This window comes from Cervus elaphus, chromosome 5 (assembly GCF_910594005.1).
Source record: "Cervus elaphus chromosome 5, mCerEla1.1, whole genome shotgun sequence".
NCBI classification, from domain to species: Eukaryota; Metazoa; Chordata; class Mammalia; order Artiodactyla; family Cervidae; genus Cervus; species Cervus elaphus.
This window is the reverse complement of record NC_057819.1, coordinates 85,100,787-85,124,828: the sequence shown is the minus strand read 5'-3', so window position 1 is coordinate 85,124,828 and position 24,042 is coordinate 85,100,787. Positions and strand designations below refer to the sequence as shown.

Sequence of the window (24,042 nt, the reverse complement as noted above, 5' to 3'; positions counted from 1 at the left end):
CTTCTTCTTTAAAACAAAAACTTAATTTGTTTTTGTCTGTGCCGTGTCTTCGTTGCAGTGAACAGGGGCTCCTCAGGCTTCAGCCTTCTCATTGCGGTGGCTTCTGCTGTTACTGAGCACGGGTTCTAGCACACATAGGCTTCAGTAATTGTGGGCTGTGCAGTTGTGGTGCCTGGGCTTAGCGCCTCCACAGCATGGGGGATATTCCTGGACCAGGGGTTGAACCTATGTCCCTCACACTGGCACATGGATTCTTAACCAGGGAAGCACCTCCATTAAACCTTTCTGATCGACCAAGGAAAGACTATGTACCTGAGCTTTTTGGGTGCTTTAAAAGAGAGCTTAATGCCTGTTATTTACTTTGCTTTTCATAATTTCTTACTAGTTTTCTCCTACTCAGGAGAGATGACTTTGTTTATCTGTTTCATCCTTTCAGATGTGGCCCTGTGAGCCTCATAATTACTACTTAATAATTGCCTGCTATGTGTAGTTTATGGTTAAAAGTTTATTTTACCAGCTTTTTAATATTAGGTCCCACAGAATTCTTTCATTTTAGTCTTACGTTATTATAATAGCTACTATTTTTGATCACTTGCTATGTTCAAGTAAGGTAGAATCTCCAGTTTACAAATGTGGGACTGAAGTTCAGAATTACAGTCATAAACCTTAAGTCCATTTGTGTCTGACTTCAAACTCCTTGTGTTCAGATCGGTTTTTGTGACTATAAAACAGGTTGTTTGGTCTTCAGACATTTGAAATTAAGGCTTAACATATTATGCTAGTTAAATTCCTTCAGTGATTATATATTTATTTTTACATATTTGTGTACGTAAATATAGATGATTTCTAAGCAATTTAAAATTTTGGTATTATAGTTTTCTTCTTCTAGTTTCAATAATTGCCAGAATTAATTTTCAATTACCTGAGCATATTTGTTCAAAACAAAATGTATTCTTTCCTGGTATATAGAGTTTCCATATTTATAAACTATGGTTTGAAACTGTTTCTGACTTTATTGTTTCTCATTTTATGTTTGACGTCCCTAGATTTCTTCCTTTATCATATTATAAGAATTGTGCCATGTAAAGTGTGCTCAAACTTGGGGAGGTTGAATGATATGTGGCTGTGTGAACATAGAAATTGAGTATAATATAAAATATATACTTTGTAGAATTGGTGTCAGGAAAGTATGTCAACTTCTCAAATGTGGTCAGAATTCTGTATTACAGAATGCAGTCAAGGCTTATAGTAAGCCAAAATTCAAAGGGTGTTTGGCTTATGTTTGGTTTTCAGACTTAAGATCTTTAATCCATTTGACATTATTTTTGTATATGGTATGAGGAAATGTTCTGATTGCATTCTTTTACATGTAGTTGTCCAGTTTTTCAGCACCACTTACCGAAGAGATTGTCTTTTTTCCATCATATATTCTTGCTTTCTTTATTGTAGATTAATTAACCATGAATGCGTGGGTTTATTTCTGGGCTCTCTGTGCTTTCTTTGATCTATGTGTCTCTTTTTGTGCCAGTGCCATGCTGTTTTGATTACTGTAGCTTTGTAATATAATCTGAAGTCAGGGAGTAATATCTCCCACTTTGTTCTTTTTTCTCAAGATTGTTTTGTCAATTCAGGATCTTTCATGGTCAAATATAAACTTCAGGTTTATGTGTTCCAGTCCTGTGAAGAATGTCATGGGTATTTTGATATGGATTACATTAAATCTGTAGATTGTGCTGGGTAGTATGGACATTTTAACAATATTAGTTCTTCCAGTCCATGAACATAGGATATCATCTTTCCATGGCTTTATGTCATCTTCAGTTTCTTTGATCATTGTTTTATAGTTTGCAGAGTACAAGTCTTTTCACTTTTTTGGTTAAGCTTATTCCTAGGTATTTTATTCTTCTTGATGTGATTTTAAATGGGATTGTTTTCTTGCTTTCTCTTTTTGATAGTTTAATATTAGTTTATGGAAAAGTAATAACTTTTTAAATGTGTTAATCTTGTATTCCTGCAACTTTACTGAAGTCATTTTTTAGTTCTAATATTTTTTTTGTGTGTGTGTGTGTCATCTTTAGGATTTTATGTATGTAATACCGAGCCATTTCGGATAGTGACAATTTTACTCCTTCCCTTCCAATTTGGATGCCTTTTATATCTTTGATTGCTGTGGCTAGGACTTCCAGTGCTATAAATAGAAGGGGCAAGAGTGGACATCCTTGCCTTGTTCCTGATATTAGAGGGAAAGCTTTCAGCTTTTCACCATTGAGCATGATGTTAGCTGTGGGTTTGTTGTAAGTGGCCTTTATTATGTTCAGATATGTTGCCTCTGTAACCAGTTTGATGAGAGTTTTTATCATGAATGAATGTTGAATTTTGTCAAATGCTGCATCCCATAGATATTAGAAAGCTGTGTTTCCATTTTCATTTGTCTTGAGCTATTTTCTGATTTCCTCCTCGATTTGTTCATTAACCCATTTTGATTTTTTAGTAGTACATTGTTTTCATTTTCCCCATTTTTCTTCCTATAATTGCTTTCTAGTTTTATACTGTTGTGGTTTGAGAAACTGCTTGATACAATTCCTGTTCTTTTAAATTTGTTGAGAGTTATTTTTGGCTTAGCATATGATCTATCCTGGAGAACATTCCATGTGTACTTGATAAGAATGTGTATTCTGATCTTTTGGGATGGAATGTCCTGTAGATATCTATTAAGATTAATTGGTCTAATGTGTCATTTAAGATCTCTGTTTCCTTCTTGATTTTCTGTTTGGATGATTTGTCCATTGATGTAAGTGAGGTGTTAAAGTCCCCTACTATTAATGTATTATTGTCAGTCTCTCCTTTTGTGTCTGTGTTTATATTTGCTTTAAATATTTAGATGCTCATGTGTCAAGTGCATATATTTTAAAGTGTTATAGTCTCTTCTTATATTAATCCTTTTATCATTAAATAATGCTCTTCTTTGTTATTTTTTATGGACTTTATTTTAAAGTCTGTTTTGTCTGATATGAATATTGCTACCACTGCCCTTGTTTCCATTTGCATGAAATTTCTTTTTATTTCTCTCCACTTTCAATTTGTGTATGTCTTTAGTTCTTTTAAGCAGAATATAGATGGGTCTTGTTTTTTAATCCAGTCACTGCACCCCCCCCCCGCCCCGCACCCCCCCGCCTCTGTGTCTTTTGATTGAAGCATTTATTCCATTGACATTTAAAAGTGTTTGTGCTTATTGCCATTTTATTCCTTTTATTCTGGTTATTTTTATAGTTCTTCTCTATACTTCTTTTAGCTTCTTCCATTGTGATTTGTTTTTTTTTTTTTTTTTTACTTTCTCTAGTTTTTGTGTATTTATTTTAGGCTTTTGATTTGTTACTACCATTGGGTTCATAAATTTTGATCTTTAACTCTTATCTCCTTGCTTTAAATTGGTAATGATTTAAGTTCTAACACCTTCTAGAAGGTCTACATTTTAACTCCCCTCCCTCACATTTTGTGATTTTGATACCATATTTTACATCTTCATGTTAATCCTTTTATTCTAATGCACTGTTGCTGTTGTTCAGTTGCTAAGTTGTGTCTGACTCAGTGACCCCAAGGACGCAGCATGCTAGGCTAGTACTTATTAGAATGCATATTCCAACTTGTTTCTGCAAAAAACATAAAACTCGCAGAATGGTGAAATGAATATGACAGTAAACGCACGTATACCCGTCCCCTAGACTAACTAGATATTTTGGTCACATTTTAGATGAAAAAGAGGGAAAAGCCCATCTTTGTCCTTACCACTCTAATCAACCATTATTCATGTCTTCCACACAGTTTATTTCCTTTGCTGCTCAAAAACTTGCTTATTTGATCCAATTTCTTAATGTAGGTGTAATTTACGGTAGAGAAGTGCAGAGATTTACCTGTTACAGCTTGAGTTTTGACAAATGCATGCACTTATGTAACCCATACTTCTATAAAGATATTTCTGTTACCCCAGAAGGTCTTTATATGCCCTTTCCCAGTCATCCTCACCCCTTTGGAAGCATCTCTTTTCCCACTTTCACTTTAGAGGAGTTGTTTTCCCTGTTCTTGACAATGTTGCATGTATCAGTACATCTTTCCTTTTTATTACTTAGTTGTATTCCATTTTATGACTATATTATTCATTTTTTATTGAGTTGAATTCATATATTTTGAGCTATTATGAGTAAAGCTGTTGTGAACTTTGTCATAGACGTGTTCTTGTGTCATGAAGTTTGAGGCACCATTTGAGTGTGTTGAAATAGGTAAATCAATTGAATGTGTATAATATGAGGCTCTGTTCAGTGCTTTAAAAAACAAGTCAAAATAAGGAGTGGAAGCATGATAGAGGATGATTTTTTTGATTGGAAAGTATTTTAGCAATGACCTAAAAAAAGTGTGTAAGACCACTATGGGGGTGACTAGAGTATAACTTTGGAGAAGGCAATGGCACCCCACTCCAGTACTCTTGCCTGGAAAATCCCATGGACGGAGGAGCCTGGTAGGCTGCAGTCCATGGGGTCGCTAAGAGTCGGACACGACTGAGCGACTTCACTTTCACTTTTCACTTTCATGCATTGGAGAAGGAAATGGCAACCCATTCCAGTGTTCTTGCCTGGAGAATCCCAGGGATGGGGGAGCCTGGTGGGCTGCCGTCTGTGGGGTCGCACAGAGTCAGACACGACTGAAGTGACTTAGCAGCAGTAGCAGAGTATAACTTGATAGTTCTAAGGAGATAGCTGAAAATGGAGCGTTCCTGAGGCAGGAGTGTCCTTGGCACATTCCAGTGTGGGTGAGCAGGGCAGAGAGCTAGGTCAGAGAGATACTGACACCATGGTAGAGGAGCACCGAAGGAGTTAAGGATGTGAACAGTATTTTTTTCTTACCGGGAAAGTAGATGAATGGATTCACAATATGACATTTGCCAGCAACAATAATAACTGCATAAAGTTTATTGAGTTCTTTCTTGTTACAGCACCTTGTTTAGGCCATTCCATTTATTATCTTTTTAAATCCTCACAACAATCCTATGTGAGGTACGGGTACTTATCTCCACTTTGCAGATGAGAGAATTAAAGCACTAAGCGATTAGATACATTAGCCTTTATCAGTAATTTTATTTATTTTCCAGTGGAGTTCTTCTCAACCATAACTTTCTGGCAGTGATTTTTTAAGCAAGCCAGAGAAACAGAGAAACAAATTCTGGGCTATCTTTCTGGTTTGCATGTAGTTTAGTACCACAGCAACTTGGGAAAATGATTTAGCCTCTCAAAGTCACATCTTACTCCTTTGTCACATGTATGATTTGTGTTTGGTGTTTGTTAAAAGGTCTGGCAAGTCAAATCTGTGAAAGAATATAAGGGGCCTGATCAATCCTTGAAGAAAAATAATGTGACGCTACTGTATATTAAGGGATACTTCATATACTAGAGTTTAACTTAGGGAGGAAGATAATAAAGTCAGGAGGAACTAAAAAATGTTGCTGTCAACATTTTAATGTTTTTGTGTCATTGTGGAGTCTAAAATGTATATACATGTTTTGGATATTTGAGGCAAATGCAGAGATGTACTTGGTGACCGTGTTTTGATATTTAAGGCAATAAGATTTCTGTCCTGTTTTTCTTGTGGTTGGTTGATGGTACCTGCAACCTGTGTATCTGTTTCCCCACATCTCCCTCTTCATTGCATCTTCCATTTTATCTTTGTCTTCTTTGTACTAAAATATTCCTTACATTTTTCTCTTTTAGGTGAGAAGTAAACATGAGGAGTAATCTAGTTCATAATGGAGATTGTTTTATAGCACAAAATAGAACATTGTCTAATAAAATAGAACTTTTTAGTGGGAAAATATCTACCCAGAATCTGAAATTACATACAATAAGATATATTGACTACAAACTGAATAGGATCATACTTTATACCTAAAATTTATATCTGAAAATATGACTATAGCTTGAAGCTCACATTGAGAGAAACTATAAGGAAAATGGGTTTGGACAACTCCATTGACTTAAATATTTCCTGAAAGAATTATTTCGATAAAATAAAAAATGGAATGGAAGACTTGGAAACAGTTTAACTGATAAAATGAATTAAATTGTTCAATGGAATCTTTCTGCAGCAGGCAGTCTTAGTTAAAATTCCTTAGTGCCTACTTAGCATCAGTCAGTTCAGTTCAGTTGCTCAGTCGTGTCCGATTCTTTGCGACTCCATGAATAGCAGCATGCCAGGCCTCCCTGTCCATCACCAACTCCCGGAGTCTACCCAAACCCATGTCCGTCGAGTCGGTGATGCCATCCAGCCATCTCATCCTCTGTTGTCCCCTCCTCCTCCTGCCCCCGACCCCTCCCAGCATCAGGGTCTTTTCCATTGAGTCAGCTGTTCGCATGAGGTGGCCAAAGTATTGGAGCTTCAGTCTCAACATCAGTCCTTCCAGTGAACACCCAGGGCTGATCTCCTTTAGGATGGACTGGTTGCATTTTCTTGCAGTCCAGGGGACTCTCAAGAGTCTTCTCCAACACCACAGTTCAAAAGCATCAGTTCTTCGGTGCTCAGCTTTCATCACCGTCCAACTCTCACATCCATACATGACCACTGGAAAAGCCATAGCCTTGACTAGATGGACCTTTGTTGGCAAAGTAATGTCTCTGCTTTTAAATATGCTATCTAGGTTGGTCATAACTTTCCTTCCAAGGAGTAAGCGTCTTTTAATTTCATGGCTGCAATCACCATCTGCAGTGATTTTGGAGCCCCCCAAAATAAAGTCTGACACTGTTTCCACTGTTTCCCCATCTATTTCCCATGAAGTGATGGGACCAGATGCCATGATCTTATTTTTATGTAAAAATCTCTTTTCCAGGTATCATCCTCAACATCACAGAGTAGAGTTAGAATCTTAATATCATTGGATGTTTATTTGCCTCTGAATATGCTTTTGGATCCATGCAGAACTGGTTTCTGTTTGGTATCTTGAAATTCTTAAGGCTGATTAATGAACTTACACTCTTCAGTTTAAGTGAGTTCACAATGGTGTGTGTGGTATGGGGTATCATTTAACATTTTCTGACATGAAAACTGTTGAATTTTGTTGAGGGGGAAGGAGTTTGGTGACTTGGTGGGCAGGCCCATTTTCATTACGTTAATTGTGCGATTTATTAGGATTTTAAGCTTTTTTATAAATGTTTTAGTGTTATAGGACAGAATTAAAAGGATTTAGAATAAAAGGAGTTTAACAAAAGGACTTTGCAACAGGATTGCAATAGTTTTTATATTTGATGGATTTAGCTAACCGCTTTTCATTTCAATCATCGTGCTACATTCTGTTAAATGCTGTAGAACAGGTGTGTGTAACGTCATTCTCTCTATTGTACATGCAAATAAACACAATTTTATATATAAAAAGTTAATCCTCTACAATTTGGAGGATTACATTATGGGAGGGTGATGACTCCATTAGGCATCATGGAGAGTACATGCTATTTATATTGCAAGAAAAATCAGGTTAATAGCTACAGTGTTCATGAGATTGTAGAATTTTTATACCAACACTTAAAAAAATTGTGTTTATTCAGACTGTCCACAACAACATTATTTAAGGCAGAGTTAAGGTTATGTTATATAGTTTTCCAACTTGGAAAAAAATTCGGTGGACAGTGTGCCTCAAAGAAATTTGAAGGATTTGTTACGATTTGTGTGCTTTTTGTAGACTAGTCTTTCCTATTTCTGGACAGTTTTGCTGGTACAGTGGGTACTTTTGGCTTTATGTTGTGCTTCAGTGAGGGCCTTATTTTGTAGTGTAAATTTTTTGCTTGGTTACCTTTTCTGAATATCCATGAAGAGTATAAATCTTTAGTGTCAGGTGACTGACCTGGAGAGCAAATTCGGTAAGACTGTTGGAAGCCAGTGTGTTTTAGTCACTCAGTTGTGTCCGACTCTTTGCGACCCCATGGACTGTACCCTGTCAGGCTCCTCTGTCCATGGAATTCTCCAGGCAAGAATACTGGAGTGGGTGGCCATTCCCTTCTCCATTTGTAACCCAGTAGTTCAGTAGAAACCAAAGAGGTTCTTTAATTCAGGTTTGAAAAACACAAAAACAATCAAACCTTTCTTGCCAGTATTATTTGCACTTTAAAGGCATGATGTGCCACTCATCAGAATAGCAAATTGGTGTGTATAATACCAGGTACAAACCATAAAGACCTTGTCAAAACACCAGGAGGTAGAGGCAAAATAGATATTGTTAAAGGTGAAGGTGAAATATGTAGGAGTGAAGAATTGGCCTTGTGTAGCTGAAATTCAGTTATAATTAATTTGAAGCATAAATATCATGGGCTTTGGACTAGTTAATTTTTAACTTGTGCTTCATTTGAAAGTCATATTGTTAATTGTGAAATCTGATTTATTTGTTTAGCAGGGAGAAAAGCAGACAATCCATAGTAAATTAATATTTAGTGAAAATGTAGACACTAATTGTTCTAAGTGTCTCATAATTTAAATTGGTTATGGGGAACTTTATTCATCAACACTGTGTTTATAGTTTTGATCTTTTCAAGGTGTGATGATACAGTCTGTGAATGGATCATATAACTTGTCTTAACCTATTTTGTATAATTATTATCACAATTTAAAAGAATAATATGTCAGAGCACAATATAAATGTGTAGCCACATTTAAACCTCATTATTTTTGGAGCGATCCATTAATGTAGATTATTAACATTTACATTACACTTGGTGTATGCATGCGTGCTAAGTCACTTCAGTCATGTCTAACTCTTTGTGACCCTATGGACTATATAGCCTGCCAGTCTCCTCTGTCTATGGGATTCTTCAGGCAAGAATACTGGGGTGAATTGCCATGCCCTTCTCCAGGGGATCGTTCCGACCCAGGGATCGAATCTGTGTCTCTCGTATCTCTTGCATTGGCAGGGGTGTTCTTTACCGCTAGCGCCGCCTGGGAAGCCCCTCTCTTGGTGTATACCGTCTAGCAAAGAAGTTGAACACTGTTAAGAGTGCTTAAGCCCCCTGTTTACCCCTCCCCGAAATTCTCTCCATCCTGAACGCCAAAGAAGATTACCCTACCCTGAAATTGATGTTTATGTGTTTTTGTTTTTAGCACTTAAGGTTACTAAATATCGGTCTGTGTATCTGCCTAATGACACACAGCCAATAGGCACACACTTGTGCAACCACACAATTTATTTGTACCTTTTTCAAAACTGTGGTAAAAATCACAAAAGATTTACTGTCTTTAAATCTTTACAGACTTCTTTTTGGTGGGGGGCGTGCAGTGTGACATGCTGAATCTTAGTTCCCTGATCAGGGATTGAACCCATATCCCCTGAAGTGGCAGTGCGGAGCCCTAATTACTGGATAACCAGGGAATTCCTGGTAAACTTAACTGTAAAGCTTGGCAGTGTTAAGTACATTCAAAGAACTCCATATCCACTGAACAACAGCTCTCCATTTCTCCATCTATCACCAGGCCCTGGTAATCACATTTTTCTTTCTGTTTGTAGGATTTGACTACTTTCAGTTCAGTTTGGTTCAGTCGCTCAGTTGTGTCCGACTCTTTGCGACCCCATGGACTGCAGCACACCAGGATTCCCTGTCCATCACCAGGTCCCAGAGTTTACTCAAACTCATGTCCATTGAGTCGGTGATGCCATCTAACCATCTCATCCTCTGTCATCCCCTTCTCCAGCCTGCAGTCTTTCCTCGCATCAGGGTCTCTTCCAGTGAGTCAGTTCTTTGCATCAGGTGGCCAAAGTATTGGAGTTTCATCTTCAGCATCAGTCCTTCCAATGAATATTCAGTACTGGTTTCCTTTAGGATGGACTGGTTGGATCTCCCTGCAGTAAAAGGGACTCTCAAGAGTCTTCTCCAACACTGCAGTTCAAAAGCACCAATTCTTTGGCGCTCAGCTTTGTTTATAGTCCAACTCTCACATCCATCTATGACTACAGGAAAAGCCATGGCTCTGACTAGATGGATCTTTGTCAGCAAAGTAATGTCTCTGCTTTTTAATATGCTGTCTAGGTTGGTCATGACTTTTCTTCCAAGGAGCAAGCGTCTTTTAATTTCATGGCTGCAGTTACCATCTGCAGTGATTTTGGAGCCCCCCAAAATAAAGTCTGTTACTGTTTCCACTGTTTCCCTATCCATTTGCCATGAAGTGATGGGACCAGATGCCATGATCTTAATTTTCTGAAATGTTGACTACTTTAGATGCCCCATATAAGTGCAATAATAGAGTGTTTGTCTTTTCATGACTGATTTATTTCATTTAGCATAATGTCCTCAAAATTCACCCATGTGTAGCATATATACATTTTACATATATACATGTATGCATGTATATATGTATATACATATATTTACTATATTATATATTTTATACATATAATATATACACTACACATGTATATAATGTATATATGTGTAGTATATTATGTATACATGTGTAGTATATATACATATACATATATACATTTTCTTTGTCCAGTCATTATTTGATGGGCATTTGCATTGCTGCCGCCTTTTTCCTGTTATGAATGATTCTGTAGTGAACATGGGTGTCCTAGAGCTTGCTATATCTTTTAAAAATTAATATTTTAAGAGCATCTTTTAAATGGAAGAGGTGAGCAGAAAGTACAGAGAGTTGCCATATATCTTCTGACCCCACTCATGGCAAACTTCCCCCACTTTTTGTACCCTGCCCCACAGTGGTACCCACACTGACATCATTATCAGTCAAAGTCCATTAATTCTCATTTGGATTCCCTATTGGTGTTGTACATTCCGTTGATTTTCACAAACGCATAAAGACATGTAAACGCCATTGTTGTTGTTTAGTTGCGTCCAACTCTTTGTGACCCCATGGACTGCAGCACACCAGGCTTCCCTGTCCTTCCTTCAATTCACTGTCTCCCAGAGTTTGTTCAAACTCATGTATTGAGTCAGTGATGCCATCCAACCATCTCATCCTCTGCCACTCTCTTCTTCTTTTGTTTTTAATCTTTCCCAGCATCAGGGTCTTTTACAATAAGTCAGCTCTTCGCATTAGGTGGCCAGAGTATTGGAGCTTCAGCATCAGTCCTTCCAGTGAATATTCAGGGTTGATTTCCTTTGGGATTGACTTGTTTGATCTCCTTGCTGTCCAAGGGACTCTTGAGAGTCTTCTCCAGCACCACAGTTCAAAAGCATCAATTCTTAGGCACTTCAGCCTTGTTTATGATTCAACTCTCACATCTGTACATGACTACTGGAAAAACCATAGCTTTATACATACTTTTATTGGCAAAGTGATATATCTGATTTTTAATACTTTGTCTATGTTTGTCACAACTTTTCTTCCAAAGAGCAAGTATCTTTTAGTTTCATGGCTGCAGTCACTGTCTGCAGTGATTTTGGAGTCCAGGAAAATAAAGTCAGTCACTGTTTCCATTTTCCCCCCATCTGTTTGCCTTAAGTTTATGGACCAGGTACCATGATCTTAGTTTTTTGAATGTAGAATTTTAAGCCAGCCTTTTCACTCTTCTATATCACCTTCATCAGGAGGCTCTTTAGCTCCTCCTCACTTTCTGCCATTAAGGTAGTGTCATCTCCATATCTGAGGTTATTGACACTTCTGGCAATTTTGATTCCAGCTTATTCTTCATCCTGCCTGACATTTCACATGATGTACTCTGCTTAGAAGTTAAGCAAGCAGGGTGACAATATACAGTCTTGACATACTTCTTTCCCAATTTGGAACCAGTTCATTGTTCCATGTCTGGTTCTAACTGTTGCTGCTTGACTGCATACAGGTTTTTCAGGAGGCAGGTCAGGTGGTCTGGTATTCCCATCTCTTTAAGAATTTTCTACCGTTTGTTGTGACCACATAGTCAAAGGCTTTAGCATAGTCAGTGAAGCAGAAGTAAATGTTTTTCTGAAATTCCCTTGCTTTTTCTGTGATCCATCAGTTCAGTTCAGTTCAGTTATGTCTGACTCTTTGCGACCCCATGGACTGCAGCACGCCAGGCCTCCCTTGTTCATCACCATCTCCCAGAGTGTACCCAAACTCATGTCCATTGAGTCGGTGATGCCATGCAACCATCTCATCCTTTGTCGTCCCGTTCTCCTCTCCTCCTCATTCTTTCCCGGCATCAGGGTCTTTTCAAATGAGTCAGTTCTTTGCATCAGGTGGCCAAAGTATTGGAGCTTCAGCTTCAGCAACAGTCCTTCCAATGAATAATCAGGACTTTTTTCCTTTAGGGTGGACTGGTTGGATCTCCTTGCAGTCCAAGGGACTCTCAAGAGTCTTCTCCCAACACTGCAGTTCAAAAGCATCAATTCTTCGGCGCTCAGTTTTCTTTACAATCCACCTCTCACATCCATACCTGACCACTGGAAAAACCGTAGCCTTGACTAGATGGACCTTTGTGGGCAAAGTAATGTCTCTGCTTTTTAATATGCTGTCTAGGTTGGTCATAACTTTCCTTCCAAGGAGTAAGCGTCTTTTAATTTCATGGCTGCAGTCACCATGTGCAGTGATTTTGGAGCCCCCCAAAATAAAGTCAGCCACTGTTTCCACTGTTTCCCCAGAGGGCAGACAGACTGGAACCACAATCACAGAAAACTAGCCAATCTGATCACAGCCTTGTCTAACTCACTGAAACTAAGCCATGCCATGTAGGGCCACCCAAGACGGACAGGTCATGGTGGAGAGTTCTGACAAAATGTAGTCCACTGGAGAAGGGAATGGCAAACCACTTCAGTATTCTTGCCTTGAGAACCCCATGAGCAGTATGAGCAGTATGATCCATCAGATGTTTGCAATTTGATCTCTGGTTCCTCTGCCTTTTCTAAATCCAGCTTGTACATCTAGAATTTCTCAGTTTATGTACTGTTGAAACCTATCTTGAAAGATTTTGAGCATGACTCTGCTAGCGTGTGAAATGAGTTGCAGTTGTGCTGTAGTTTTAACATTGTTTGGCATTACCCTTTTTTGGGATTGAAATGAAAACTGACCTTTTCCACCACTGTTGTGTCCCTATAGAGTAGTTTCTCTGCCCTAAACATCCTCTGTGCTGTACTTATTCATGCCTCCTTCCTTTTAAACTCCTGAACACCGCTGATATTTTTACTGTCTCAATATTAAAAACTGACTTTTGCCTTTTCCAGAGCCATGCAATATATATTTAAGCCTCCCCTGTGTTTTTTCATGGCTTGATAGCTAATTTTGTTTTAATCCTGAGTCATATTCCAATGTCTGGAGGCACTATAGTTTATATATTTTTAATTTATTTTAAATTTTAATTTATTTTATTGGTTTCTGCCATTTATCACATGAATCAGCCATAGATATACGTATGTTCTCTCCCTCTTGAATCTCCCTCCCACCCTCTCAGTTGTCACAGAGCACAAGATTTGAGGTAGGTACTGTCATTTATTTATCCACCCATCTACTGAAGGGCATCTTGATTGCTTCCACGTTTTGGCAGCTGTGAACAAAGCTGATGTCCATATCCATGTGCAAGTTTCTGTGTGAGCAAGGTTCTCAGCTCCTTTGGGTAAATACCAAGAAGCATGATTGCTGGATCTTGTAGTAAGAGTATGTTTAGTTCTATAAGAAACTGTCCACTGTTTTCCACTGTGACCATACCATTTTGCATTCCCTCTGGTGATGATGGAGAGTTCTTGTTCCTCATCCTTGTCAGCATCTGGTGCTGTTGTTGTTTTACATTTTGGGCAGTGTGATGCTTGTGGAATGGTGTCTTATTGTTTTGATTTGAATTTCCCTGATGACCTGTGATGTGTAGCATTTTTTCATCTGCTTATTGCCCATTTCTATATTTACTTTGTCAGTTCAGATCTTTTCCTCATTTTTATATTAAAAATTTTAAAGGTATATTTACTCGTTTATTTGGCTGTGTTGGAGTTTAATTGTGGCACACTGGATCTTCATTGCATCCTGCAGCATCATTTGTTGTGGCACCTTAGTTCCCTGACCAGGCATATGTCCCCTGCTTCGCAAGGTGGATTCTTAACCATTGGACTATCGGGGAAGTCCCTAGAAATACGTTGATTTTTGTATGTTGATCTTGACTCTGGTAACCTTGTTGAGCTAACTCACTAGCTCTAGGAGTTTTTGTTGTTGATTCCTTGGGATTTTAGATGTATCAGTTGTGTTGTCTGCAAATATATGTGTGTGTGTGTGTGTGTGTGTGTGTGTGTATCTATCTATAAAAAATCGCTCAGTTGAGTCCGACTCTTTGTGACCCATGAACTGTAGCCCTACAGGCTCCTCTGTCCATGGGATTTACCAGTACTGGAGTGGGTTGCCATTTCCTCCTGCGGGGGTTCTTCCTGACCCAGGGATTGAACCCAGGCCTCCTGCATTGCAGGCACCTTCTATAGTGTCTGAGCCACCAGGGAAGCCCTGCCAATTGGGAGTTTTCTTTCTTTCTTTCTTATCCATATGACTTTCCTCCCCATTCTTTTCTTTTTATCCTTGCTCTTTAATTCTACTTTTTTTTTTTTACAGTTGTTATTATTTTTTAAACTTACTTTTGGCTGTGCTTGGTCTTTGTTGCTGCACGGGGACTTTCTCTGGTTTCCGTGAGCTGGGGCTACTCTCCAGTCGCGGTGCACGGGTTTCTCGTTGTGGCGGTTTCTCTTGTTGTGGAGCACAGGGTCTAGGTGCACAGTCTTCTGTAGTTGCAGCATGGCTCAGTAGTTGGCGCCTCTCAGAGTCTAGAGTTTGGGCTCAGTTGTTTTGCGGCCTGTGGAATCTTCCTGGACCAGGGATCGAACCTGGGTCCCCTGCATTGGCAGGTGGATTCCAGTGTACCACCAGGGAAGTACCCCCCCTTTCTTTTCTGTTTTGTGTAGAACTTCCAGTGCCATGTTGAATAGCAGTGGTGAGAGTGGAGACCTTGCCTTGTTCTTGACCTTAGGGGGAATGCAATCATGGTGTTAGCTGTAGGTTTTTGGATAAGTCGTGTAGTATCTAGAGCAATCATTTAAATTCCTGATCCTGGAAACAACCTTTTTATTTTCCCTGGAGCTTCTATAGAAAATTCTTTTTAGGGCTCAATGTCCTGAAATGATGGACATGTGGTTCAGCTATTGAATTCATTGTATTAGACGTGCAAGGGGCTTATAGGCTCATATTTGTTTGTTCTATGAAAAATTTTGAAACATTTCATGGATTCTTCCCTCTATTTTCCTCTATTCTTTCTTTTTGGAATTCCTATCTATATGTTGGAACTTTGAGATGGTCCTTTAACAGTTCTCTTGTGCGTGTTTGTGTTCAGTTGCTCAGTGGCTTCTCACTCTTTGCAACCCCATGGCCTGTAGTCTGCCAGGCTCCTCTCTGGGGAAGAACACTAGAGTGGGTTGCTGTTTCCTCCTCCAGGAGATCTTCCTGACCAGGGATCGAACCTACCTTCCCTGCATCAGCAGGTGGATGCTTTACCATGGAGCCACCTGGGAAGCCTGTTTATGTGTATATAAATTAATGCTGTTTTTGTCTTTTTTTGCGGGTGTTTTTTTTTTTTTTTCTGGCTCTGTTCTCTAGGAAATTTTCTCTTATCCTTGCGTTGAGTTTTTAAATAATATCCAACATCTTTTTAATTTCCGAGATCTCTCTTTCATTTCTAAGCATCAGTTTTTCTTTGCATTATTATTTTGTTTCATTCTTGAAATATGTTCTTATATTTTAAAAAAATTATTAATGATAGTTTCAAATTTTTTGGTATTTTTAGCCACATTTCCGGGTGATTTTACCTATTTGTAAGCAGCAAACTAAAAAGTTGATTGCAAGTGATGTGTGTTTGCATCCTCTGACTTCATTCAGGGAACTTTGCTTGTGCTGTTTCTTGGAGCTCTTTGCTTGACAGTGTCTTTCTTTCTTCATGGTCTGACTGATTTTTATTTTCTAATACATTGCTTCTCAGTTTACTAGTCTTTTTTCAGGATTTTACACTGCTGTACATTGAGAATGGCCTGAAATTTTGAGGTTTTTAAAGTTTCTGTTATGACCTTCTTTTATTTAATTTTGACATCAAAATTATACAACTCTTAGGTAATTAGTTGGTGGAATTAGGGGTGGTTTTCTGATTGCATGGAGAACATGTGTAAAATTGAGTTTGTTGCCAATTTAAAAAAAGGTCTTTTAAACGTTCGTTAATTTTTAAAGTAGTTATAGGTTTATTTATAGCTTTTCTACTTTTTGTTCAATTGTATAAATGTATTGATTTAAATGAATGTTTTGCTGTCTCTTTAACCATAAATATTTTGAGAGAATGAAAATAATAGGGATACACAAGAATACTTTTTGAAGTTTTGTTTTACATTTCACTTCATTTTCCTTATCAGGTGCTCAAAAGTGTGACAACTTTGCTGAAAAAAGGCCCCTTCTTGGTGTTTGTAAGAGCACTGGATCTTCTGGGTAAGGAATTTAAAAAAAGTTTTTTGAACCACTATTAAAATTTTGTGTTATTTCAGAGGGGGAACTTTGATGTCTTCAAGTCTTTGTTTACCATAAGACTATGCTTTTACAAGAGGGATGGGACAGGACTTAATAACATATTTAGGGTTTTTGCCACACAGGCCACTTTATTTTTCTGCTCAACTGTTTTCTTTCAAATGTAGGGTGATAGCAGGACATGAAAGAAAGCCAGCAGTGTATCATAATTCATGAATGATTAGCATCATTAACAAAAATACGTTTCATCTTGTTTATTTTTTTAGTATTTATACTGGCCTTTTACAGTGGATTAGAAGTTACTATTATGTCATCATCATCAACTGTTATTAACATTTTTTTACATTGTTTTGAGGATCTTTTTAAAAAATTTTTATTTTATATTGGAGTATAGTTGATTAACAATGTTGTGTTAGTTTCAAGTGTAGAGCAAAGTGATTCAGTTATACATACACATATATCTTTTCTTTTTCAGATTCTTTTCCCATATAGGTTATTACAGAGTATTGAGTAGAGTTCCTCCTTTGCTATACAGTAGGTCCTTGTTGATTATCTATTCTCTATATAGTAGTGTGTATTCCATCATGCTTTTATATTTATGTTAGAATATATGTTATGATCCTTAGGTAAGATGTTAATGGAAGATAATTTAGTATATCTTAATGGTAATAATATATAGCATAGTGTATATTGTGTATTAGCCAACAATTTATTGTTGTTGTAGCATGTGCCTAACACTGTTCTAAAGGCATTACATGAATTTTCTCTTTTATTTCTGTTAGCAATACTTTGAAATAGATACTGTTCTTATTCCTATTTTGTAGTTTAGAGAAACTCAGGCACTGAATTCTTACAGTGAAACTGGATTCAAACCCAAGCAAGCATACTTTTTTTTTTAATTTTTATTGAGTATAGTTGATTTTAATGTTAGTTTCAGGTGTGCAGCAAAGTGAATCAATTACACATCTACATATATTCTCTCTTTTTCTAGATTCTTCAAGCAGGTGTACTCTTAGTTCCATGCTCATTGCATTTGTGACAATGAGAGGCTTACTCACTAAGATGATTAATTGTTATTGCTCATGAAGTCAAGTTTTCCCTCATATATATTAAATGAGAACAATATTCTTCATAATGGCTTGTAGTGATTTAGTTATCAGATTTGTAGTGACCTTTTCACCATATAATTCCAGTTAGGAATTATTTTCAACTGCTGGTAAAGTTCCAATGGCCTATACAAACCTTGGAAGTGAATTACTGGGTAGGCAGTCCAGGGCCAGTGAAATGTTTCTGCCATGTGTCATTAATGACCTAGATTCTTTCCATTTCTAGCTTTGACATCTTTTAGAATATGACCCCTTCCCCTTATGATCTCAAGAAGACTACTATCTTATCAGTTAGTATCTCCTCATCTTGAACTCCTAGCTACAAGGAAATCAGGGATATTACTGTGGTTTTGTTAGTAAGGTAGAGGATCAAAGTGAATATTAGGCTTGGCAACCGGTAGTCCTTGCCATGTGTTTTCAGCTGATAGTGTCTGGGTCATGGGTGCAGTACACAAGGAAAGAATGTGCTGATGGTGTAACATGACTGATCTTGGAGTCTTAATTGTTGCATTCTGGGGAAATGGTTTGACTCCATGTGTTACAAGGCAGTTTTCTTCCAGTGTAAAGTTTTGGGTTGAAGTGAGCAAAAATTTACTGTGTACTCATCACTCTGCTAGGTATGGGATAAGGATACAAAACATGAAAACCTAACTCTGTGTCCCACAGATTTAAGAATGTTGTTGAAAGCGAAAACATAGCACACAGAAAATGATTATGGGATAATGACATCAGCGTGCACGTGCACTTGCGCTCCGTCGTGTTCGACTCTGTGTGACCGCATGGACTGTAGCCTACAGGCTCCTCTGTCCGTGGAATTTTTCAGGCAAGAATACTGAAGTGGGTTGCCATTTCCTACTCCAGGGGATCTTCCTGCCCAGAAATTGAACCCTTGTCTCCTGCATTGACAGGCAGATTCTTTACCACTACCCCACCTGCAAAGCCCAGTGACTCATTGGAATTCAAAGAAGGTAGAGGTCAGTGTACCTGGATTGACAGGAGAAGGCCTCGTGAAGAAGGCACAGCATGTGCTGGACCTAAAGGAATAAGAAAGTTTGGCAGCGTTATAGAAGACGAAGAACTTCCAGAATAGGTTATAAAGGTGTAGCTGGGGAACAGAAACTGGTAGATATATTCTTAGGAAAGATGGAGGTTTGTGACTTACAGTGAAGTTCATCTGCAAGATAGGTAATAACAACCGTTTCATTGCTCTAGAACTCAACTGAAGGCTTCCAACAATGTGAAAAGTGTTTATGTTTGAGAGACTGGTAAATGTTAAGTCATTGCTGTGGGAATCTGTGGCATCCATGCCTAGAGCTGCTTGAGTCACTCCGCCGTTTCTGTTTCCAACGTGGTTGATTCTTCCACGGTGGGGAATGTCATGGCCGTGGTCAGCAGCATTGTCCGTGGAACTTATGGTCGTGGGGTTGTGTGGGCCCATGGCTCTTTTAGCCTAAAATCATGATCAGCTAAGGCTTCATGTGTGTGCAAAGGAGCCATGAAAGCATCTAAGGGAAACTAAAACCTGGGAGACTTGGAAATACCTGACTGTTGAATGTGTTCCTTTGCACACACAGAGACCCTTTTGGAAAGAATGACAGCCTTTATTGACTCGGGTGGTTGAATAAATTCTCTGTTGAACCTTTGGCTAATCATTAAGCTGCATAGACACAGGGGTGGCCCCCAGGAAAGCAGGCTTTAAAATGAAAGCAAGAATTAAAAATAAAATCCAGCAGAGGCATTAGTAACTGTATATTGTGGAGCAAAGTAGCTTTCCAGAATTCTTATACCATACTATAAAACATGTCTAATTTCCAACATAAAATTATGACACATGCCAAGAACTAGCAAAGTATGATATATTGAGAAAAGGAAGTAGGTGATAGAAACTGTTGCTGATTGCTTCCAGTGTTAAATTTTGGAGACAAGGCTTTTAAAGCAGCTGTTATACATATGTTCTAAAAACTAAATGAACCGTGTTTATGGAATGAAAGGAAAACTTGGTAACAATGACTGAACATACAGAGAATCTCAGTTAGAAATAAGAAATTATAGGAAAACCAAATGGAAATTCTAGAGTTGAAAAGATAAAAGTGAAACAATAAGCTATATCCAGGTCAGCACATGGATCAGAGAACTGTTATGTTAACAAGAGAGGTGAAAGGGAATGGGTGGGCTTGCTTGGTGGTACAGTGGTTAAGAATCCACCTGCCAATGCAGCGGACAGGGATTCAATCCCTGGTCCAGGAGAATCCCACAGGCCACAGAGCAGCTAAGCCTGTGTGCCATAGCTGCTGAGCCCACACACTACAACTACTGAACCTACGTGCTGCAACTGCTGAGACTTGTACTCCACGGCAAGAAAAGCCACCGCAGTGAGAAGCTGCCGCGTGCAGTGTAGTTCACTAGAGAGCAGCCCCTGCTCTCAGCCCCTGGAGAAGGCCCATGCAGCAACAGACCCAGCACAGCCAAAAACAAAATAAATAAGTAAATCTTTAAAGGGAAAAAAAAGAAAGGGAATGGAAACCGCAGAGAAGAGTTGAAGAAGTACCTGTGGTGCAAGAAACCTTCCTTGACTTCACTTTTCCTGATGTTTATTAAGCCTCTGTGATTCAGGCACACCCAGTCCCGTTGAAGCCCCACAAAAAGATGTGTTTGTGGAAGATAGTCAACTATTTGCTGAGTTTGGTTTGCAAGTGTTGAAAGATTTTCCATTCTTTAGCAACCCTACTTAACTGTGTGATTAAGGTTTTTATTTTTTTTGCCTCCCTGTGTGGCATGTGTGATCTTACTTCCCTGACTAGGAATCGAACATATACTCCCTGCAGTGGGAACATGAAGCCTTAACCACCAGACAACCAGGAAGTCCCAAGGAGATTATTTTTATTTTTACAGGATTCATTTATTGAGGTGTCACTTGAAAATATATATATATATATATATATATATATAGTAGGTGATGAGATTATTTATTGAGAGATGACTCTGATGGTATGTGGGTTATATTAGTCTAATCTAGAGAATTAGAACCAGTGGGAAGTGGGATTATATATATGAGGAGAGAGGGAAGAAGGGAATGGGGGTGTTGATTTTGAGAAATTGACTCATATGATTGTGAAGCCTGAACATCCAAAATCTGCAGACTGAGGAAAGAGTTGCAGTTTCTAACCCTCTTCTTCCGAGGAAGTCAATTTTTTGAAGATTTTATTAAGACTTTCAGCTGATTGGATGAGTCCCATTCAAGTTATGAAGCATCACCCACTGTACTCAAATTCTGCTGATTTAAATGTTAATCTTAAAAAAAATAAAAATAAAAAAAAATAAATAAATGTTAATCTTATGTAAAAAAAAAAATACCCTCACAGAAGTATCTAGAATAATATTTGACCAAATCTGATTTTTGTGGCCTAGCCAAGTTGACACAGTAATCACCACAGGGGTGATGAATATAGTTCTGATTAAAATAGCATTTGTCTACTGGAAAAAATCTATTGTAGACACTCATTTCCCCGCTCCCATGTCTCTCTTTAAATTTATTTCATAGTAGGAGAATCATTCTGCAAAGAGATGGCTATATGTCTGTATCTTTTGCTGGGTTGTTTTAAGAATTGTTATTGATAAATGAATGTGAAGACATTTCCTTCTTGGTTTTAAGCACAGCACCTTCTAACTAGCAGGGCCCCAAACTATTTATTTTTTGCTAAATGAATTTTAATAAGTTTCCTGTACAGTCATACTCATCCTTTATTTGAATATTAGTAACACTTTTTTTTTTAAATGGTTGAGGAAATGTCTTAATCTGAGGAACCACATGTCCTGAACCTGGGTGCTGATGTCTTCTTCAAAGCCTGTGGTGCACAAAATGTAGGACCCCCTTAACCCTTTGGGACATATGAGACATGTCTGTTGCCATTCATTTCCATGACAAATGCTTTATTGAGCACAAGGTGCTTTGGACACTTGTCAGTTGCTTATATTCACAATTAATACCGCTTAGTAAGTTTATCTTAGGGAAGTTCAGTAAAATTTCCTTTTGATGTGTAAATTTTCTTATTTATAAGCTATATAGCATCACTGACTCAACAGACATGAAGGAGTAAACACCAAGAGGTAGTGGAGGACAGCAGAGCCTGGCATTCTGTAGTCCACGGGGTCACAAAGAGTCAGACGCGACTTAGTGACTGAACAACAGTCCCTTTTCAGAGAAAGGGGGGAATTTGCTATGGAAATAATCCTGGTCCTTCCCCATATTTTATCCTTTAGATATTTACACATTACACCGAGCCGACAGTTTTTAATACAGAGTCTTACTACGTTCATGACAGTCTTTAAATGCCATTTATTTTTATATTGTATTATAGTGATGTTTTCCTTCTTCATGTTTATATGTCTATGTAGAGAGAGAAGAAGAGAGGGAGGGAGGAGAGAGGAACAGACATGCTGTTCCGTCTTCCTTTCAGATAAGCCATTTAAGGTCTGCGTGGGAGGGAATGTTTGTTGTGTTACTGATCCAGGGATTAAGTCAGTGTCTTGTGTAATAATTTGAGGGAGGGAGGGAAAGTATGGACAACATACCAAGGAATGTACACTTTCTTAGGAAATGAAAATGTGTTGTATATTACATGCTAACCTGTTCTAGTAATGAAGTTGTTCATGGTTAGGATTTTGTTGGGTATTATGAATAACTGCAAAAGAGCATGATTATTCAGCAGCTGACTGCAGACCTTGAAGATTGTTTAATCCAATATAATATCATCACATTATACACATTATTGGAGTGGAGATGTGATCTTTACATAGAATCACAGAATGTTAGAATAGAAAAAAACTTGAAGATCATTTAAGATAAAGTCTTACGTGGAGACTCATACCATACATCTGTTTGGTGGTGGGAAATTCTTGTAAGAGTGAGAAAATTTTCCCCAGAAACAGACTCACGTATACAAAGAATAAATCAGTGATTACCAGAGGGGAGCAGGATGAAAGGAGGGGTTGAAATAGGTGAAGAGGATTCAGAGGTACAGATGTTGTAAATAAAATAAGATAGAGGGCTGTAATAGACAACACAGAGAATATAGTCCATATTTTATAATAACAACTTTGTATGGTATATAATCTATAGAAGTACCAAATCACTATGTTGTACTCCTGAAACTAATCTTATAAGCCAACTATACTTCAAAGAGTGAGAAAATGTCTTTATTTCAGTTAGTTAGGAATCTCTTACCTCTTGTTAAATATGCACTCGATGGCCATATTTCCAAGATTGAATTTTAATAATTAGAAAGATGAAAATTTTCGCAGCCACAGACATCTTAAAATTACCTTGAAAAAAAGCAAAGTAATTTTAATAGTTGAACAGGAATAAAGACTTGATTTCAAAATTAAGGACTTTTATCAAATAAAATACACTTAGTTCACAGCGTTAATAGTTTGGCATTTTTGCTACAGATTGCTAACAAAGGTCACGTTGGACTGACAGAATTCTGTGAGACTGGTGTTTGGTAGCCACTGAGCTAAAACAGCAGTTATTTAGGTGGAGGTTAAGCACAGTTTCACCACCCTGAAGTGTTACTGAAGAGGCTTTATTTCAACTTGTGTCTAAAATAAATAAGGGTTATGTTAAATAGAACCAAAAGGGAGGCTGCTTGGGATACTGTTCTTTTTGTCATAAAATATCAGAGAACCCTTACATGTGATGCTAACTGTTTCATTTATTTCTTCGTTTATTTTCTTATTGGCTGTGCTGGTTCTTGGTGTGGTGCACAGGCTGTCGCCGCCGTGTGCAGGCTTCCTCTGGTTGCAGTGAGCGGGGGATATTCTTCATTACGGTGCTCGGGTTTGTCACTGGGGTGCGCCTCTTGTTGCCGAGCTTGGTTCCTAGGATGCGCAGACAGTGGTTGCGGCACGTGCATTAAGTATAGCCCCATGAGATGTAGAATCTTAGTTCCCGCAGCAGGGATGGAACCTGTGTCACCTGTACTGGCAGGCAGACCCTTAACCGCTGGACCACCAGGGAAGTCCCTAAATATTTTGTTTTAACGTATTTTCTTCCTGCTGTGTTGTGAGATCTGATGAATCACAGTTTGATCTGGCATTACTTGTACAGACCCAAAAAGGGAGTAAGCACCTTCTTCCAGTCTTTGATGCTCTATCACATGGGCTTTTTGAGCTGTTCCTTGACCTTTTCACTTGCTCATCTCTCTGGTCTTTTACATTTCTGTGGGTGTTCTGCTTTTTCTTCTAGCTTTCTGCCTGGCCTTCCGACTCTCTTTACCGCTTTCAAAGACTGGGCTTTTCCATCTTTGATATACCATTTATGTGAGACCTGCCTCTCTGGCACAGAGGTTTTTCGTGAGATGGGTCAGGGTACTGGACTGTCCGACATCATGGATTGTTCATGGATCTCTTGACTTCTAGTATTATCTTTGGACCATCAGAGCCCTCAGAGCTTGCC

The 24,042-nt window shown here is 38.3% G+C and overlaps 1 protein-coding gene across 8 annotated transcripts in view; it reads left to right on the top strand.

Annotated features, from left to right (window-relative positions):
* Window positions 1-24,042, top strand: part of BCAS3 (BCAS3 microtubule associated cell migration factor) — a 579,738-nt gene that overhangs the window by 78,073 nt on the left and 477,623 nt on the right. For all 8 annotated transcript variants that reach the window (XM_043902888.1, XM_043902895.1, XM_043902891.1 and 5 more), the window contains exon 7: window positions 16,374-16,446. In XM_043902888.1, coding sequence (XP_043758823.1) covers window positions 16,374-16,446 — 73 coding nt within the window. The remainder of the gene's footprint in view (window positions 1-16,373; window positions 16,447-24,042) is intronic.